General features: G+C 40.2%; 1 protein-coding gene across 4 annotated transcripts in view; it reads left to right on the top strand.

Moving 5' to 3' along the window:
* Apaf1 (apoptotic peptidase activating factor 1) overlaps positions 1-3,190 on the top strand; it is an 84,724-nt gene that overhangs the window by 2,293 nt on the left and 79,241 nt on the right. For all 4 annotated transcript variants that reach the window (XM_008832051.3, XM_029563081.1, XM_029563080.1 and 1 more), the window contains exons 2-3: positions 1,176-1,355; positions 1,464-1,653. In XM_008832051.3, coding sequence (XP_008830273.1) covers positions 1,218-1,355; positions 1,464-1,653 — 328 coding nt within the window. In that variant the 5' untranslated portion in view covers positions 1,176-1,217. The remainder of the gene's footprint in view (positions 1-1,175; positions 1,356-1,463; positions 1,654-3,190) is intronic.

Here is a 3,190-nt window from a genome sequence, read left to right as displayed (position 1 = left end):
TATTTCTATTAAAAATTTTTTATTTATTTTTATATCTATGAGTGTTTTACCTGCATGTATTTAAGTGCACCTATGTTGTGCAGTGCCTGTGGGGACCAGAAGAGGGTATCAGATTCCCTGGAACTGGAGTTAATGGACAGTTGTTAGCCACCATGTGGGTCTGGGAACTGAATCTTTCTGCAAGAGCAGCCAGTGCTCTTAAACACTGATCCATCTCTCCAACCCCTTATTTCTATTTTTAAAAAATTATTTATTTATTTATTTGGTCTTTTTTGAGACAGGGTCTCCCTGTAGCCCTATCTGGCTTGGAACTTGCTGTGTAGACCAGGCTGGCCTCCAGGACACAGAGATCCACCTGCCTCTGCCTCCCAAGTGCTGGGACTAAAGGCTTATTTCTGTTTTTAAATCAATAGTGTTTCAGGAACATTTTTCCATGTCAGTACATAGAAATATGTGTCATATAATTTTAAATAGCTATATAATGTTCCATTTTATTTTATTTAAGAAATATTTATTATTTTTACTTTACAAGTATGGGCATATTGCTTGCATATATGTAAGTGCGCTTATGTTGGCAATGCCTGTGGAGGTCAGAAGAGGGTGTCAAGTTGGAACTGGAGTTACAGACGGTTGTTAGCTGCCATGTTGGGGCTGGGAACCAAACCTGGATCCTCTGCAAGAGCAGCCAGTGCACTTAAGTGCTGAGCCATTTCTCCAGCCCCAAATGTTTCATTTTACATATAAACTCTAAAAAAAGAAAAAAAAAATCAGTATAGCTGGGTGTGGTGGCGCACACTTTTAATCCCAGCGCTTGGGAGACAGAGGCAGGCGGATCTCTGTGAGTTCAAGGCCAGCCTGGTCTGCATAGTGAGCTCCAGGCTAGGTGGGGCTACAGGGAAACCCTGTTTCAAAAAGACCGAAAAAAAAAAAAGAGTATTTCTGAGGTAAAGAGGATGCTTATTTTACACTGCCTTACAGGAAAGTTAATCCATTTTTGAACTCCAGGAAGTGTGTGAAAAATGCTTATTTTATCACTTTAGGGTTTTGTCCTTTAAAAAGTCTTAATTAAAAAAAAAAAATCAGTCTTGTTTTCTTTAAGTTTCTTGGTTACCATTGAAGTTACACATCTTTTCACATTTCCTGTCCTGACAAATATCTTGACGCTTTGCCTATAGCTCCTGGTTGACAGCTCAGAGAGGAAAAAAAGTTGAGGGAAGATGGATGCAAAATCCCGAAATTGTTTGCTTCAACATAGAGAAGCTCTGGAAAAGGACATCAAAACATCCTACATCATGGATCACATGATTAGCGATGGAGTTTTAACAGTATTAGAGGAGGAAAAAGTGAAAAATGAGGTAAAGCCCTCTGAGGCGCTCTATGTTGCTTAAAAATGTTTATACTTTTAGAATTTGTGTTGCAAACATATTCACTGCTGTATACTTAAACAATTTAACTTTTTTTAGGCCACTCAATATCAGCGAGCAGCTACTCTAATTAAAATGATACTTAAAAAAGATAATGATGCCTACATATCATTCTACAACGCTCTGCTGCACGAAGGATATAAAGACCTTGCTGCCCTTCTTCATGGTGGCCTACCTCTTGTTTCTTCTTCCAGTGGCAAAGACTCAGATGGTGGAATAACTTCCTATGGTTTGTAGTGTTGATATCTTGTGTCACAGTGCTATCACAATGGCTACATTGCTTGCGGGTCTAAAGAGGAAGTAGTCAACTATTACTGTTTCCTTTTGTTTGTGTCTCTGAAGAGTTTGAATTTCAATTTTGTTGTGGCTATAAAAGATGGGCCAGAGAATTGCCCATCCGATTTCAGATTGTAGATTATTTGTGCTGGAGTTACTAGCATTTCACTGGAAAATGCATGTGAAAAAATACCATTCAAATTTCCTGCCTCCTCTTCCTCCTTCTTTTCCTTCTTTTTAAGACAAGCTCTCAGTGTGTAGCCCTGGCTGGCGTAGAACTTGCTATATGTAGACTAGCCTGGCCTAGATCTCATAGAGATCCTCCTGCCACTGCCTCCCAAGTGCTGGTATTAAAGGTGTGTGCCACTAGGACCACCAAATTTAAAATATTTATTATTTTTATCTTATGTGTATGTGTATATTGCCTGCATGTAGGTAAGTGCACCCGTGTCGTGCAGTGCCTGTGGAGGACAGAAGAGACTGTTGGATCCCCTAGAACTGGAGGTACGGACAGTTAGCTGCCTTGGTGGTGCTGGGATTCGAACCTGGGTCTTCTGCAAGAACAGTCAGTGTTTTTTTTTTTTTTTTGGTCTTTTTGAGACAGGGTCTCCCTGTAGCCCCAGCTGTCCTGGAACTCACTGTGTAGACCAGGCTGGCTTTGAATTGAGAAATCCCCCTGCCTCTGCCTCCCAAGTGCTAGGATTAAAGGCGTGTGCTACCACGCCTGGCTCAGTCAGTGTTCTTAACGCTGAGCTATCTCTCCAGCCCCTGAATATTTGCATTCATGTTAATACAGTTTCTTCTTCCCCAGTAAACTGTTTATTGATGTAACAGTAACATGAGTACTCCAATTTTTAAGTAAGAACACTTGTAAGGCCTTATTTATTGTCTCGTTGTTGTGTTTATAGAGTTTATATGGTAGGAAAAGAATCTTTAGAAATCTATATTCTTTTTGTTTTTTTGAGACATGGTCTCTCTGTTGCCCCAGCTGGCCTGGAACTCACTGTGTAGACCAGGGTTGCCTCAGAGATCTGCCTTCTTCTGCCTCTCGAATGTTGGGATTAAAGGCATTATACCACCATACCTGGCAGAAAGCTATATTCTATTTTTTTTTTTTATTTTGGTCTTTTTGAGAAAGGGTCTTGCTGTAGTCCTAGCTGACCTGGAACTCACTATGTAGACCATGCTGGCCTCAGTCTCACAGAGATCTACCTGTCTCTGCCTTCGGAGTGGAGTGCTGGGATTAAAGGTGTGCACTACCACACCCAGTAGAAATTTATATTCTCAAAAAAAATTCCCATTGCATGACATGGGTGCACTTACACACATGCAGGCAATATACTCATACACATAAAAAATTTCCATAAATATTTTGCCCTTTACATTTCTTCCTTTTTCTTAAATTTTATATTTATTTATAGTGGTGTGTGTGTGTGTGTGTGTGTGTGTGTGTGTGTGTGTGTGTGTGTGTTTTATGCAACATATGTGGA

This window comes from Nannospalax galili, unplaced genomic scaffold (genome assembly GCF_000622305.1).
Source record: "Nannospalax galili isolate Female #2095 unplaced genomic scaffold, S.galili_v1.0 scaffold734, whole genome shotgun sequence".
Lineage (NCBI taxonomy): Eukaryota > Metazoa > Chordata > Mammalia > Rodentia > Spalacidae > Nannospalax > Nannospalax galili.
The sequence above is the reverse complement of the archived record's forward strand: the minus strand, read 5'-3'. Positions and strand labels throughout refer to the sequence as shown.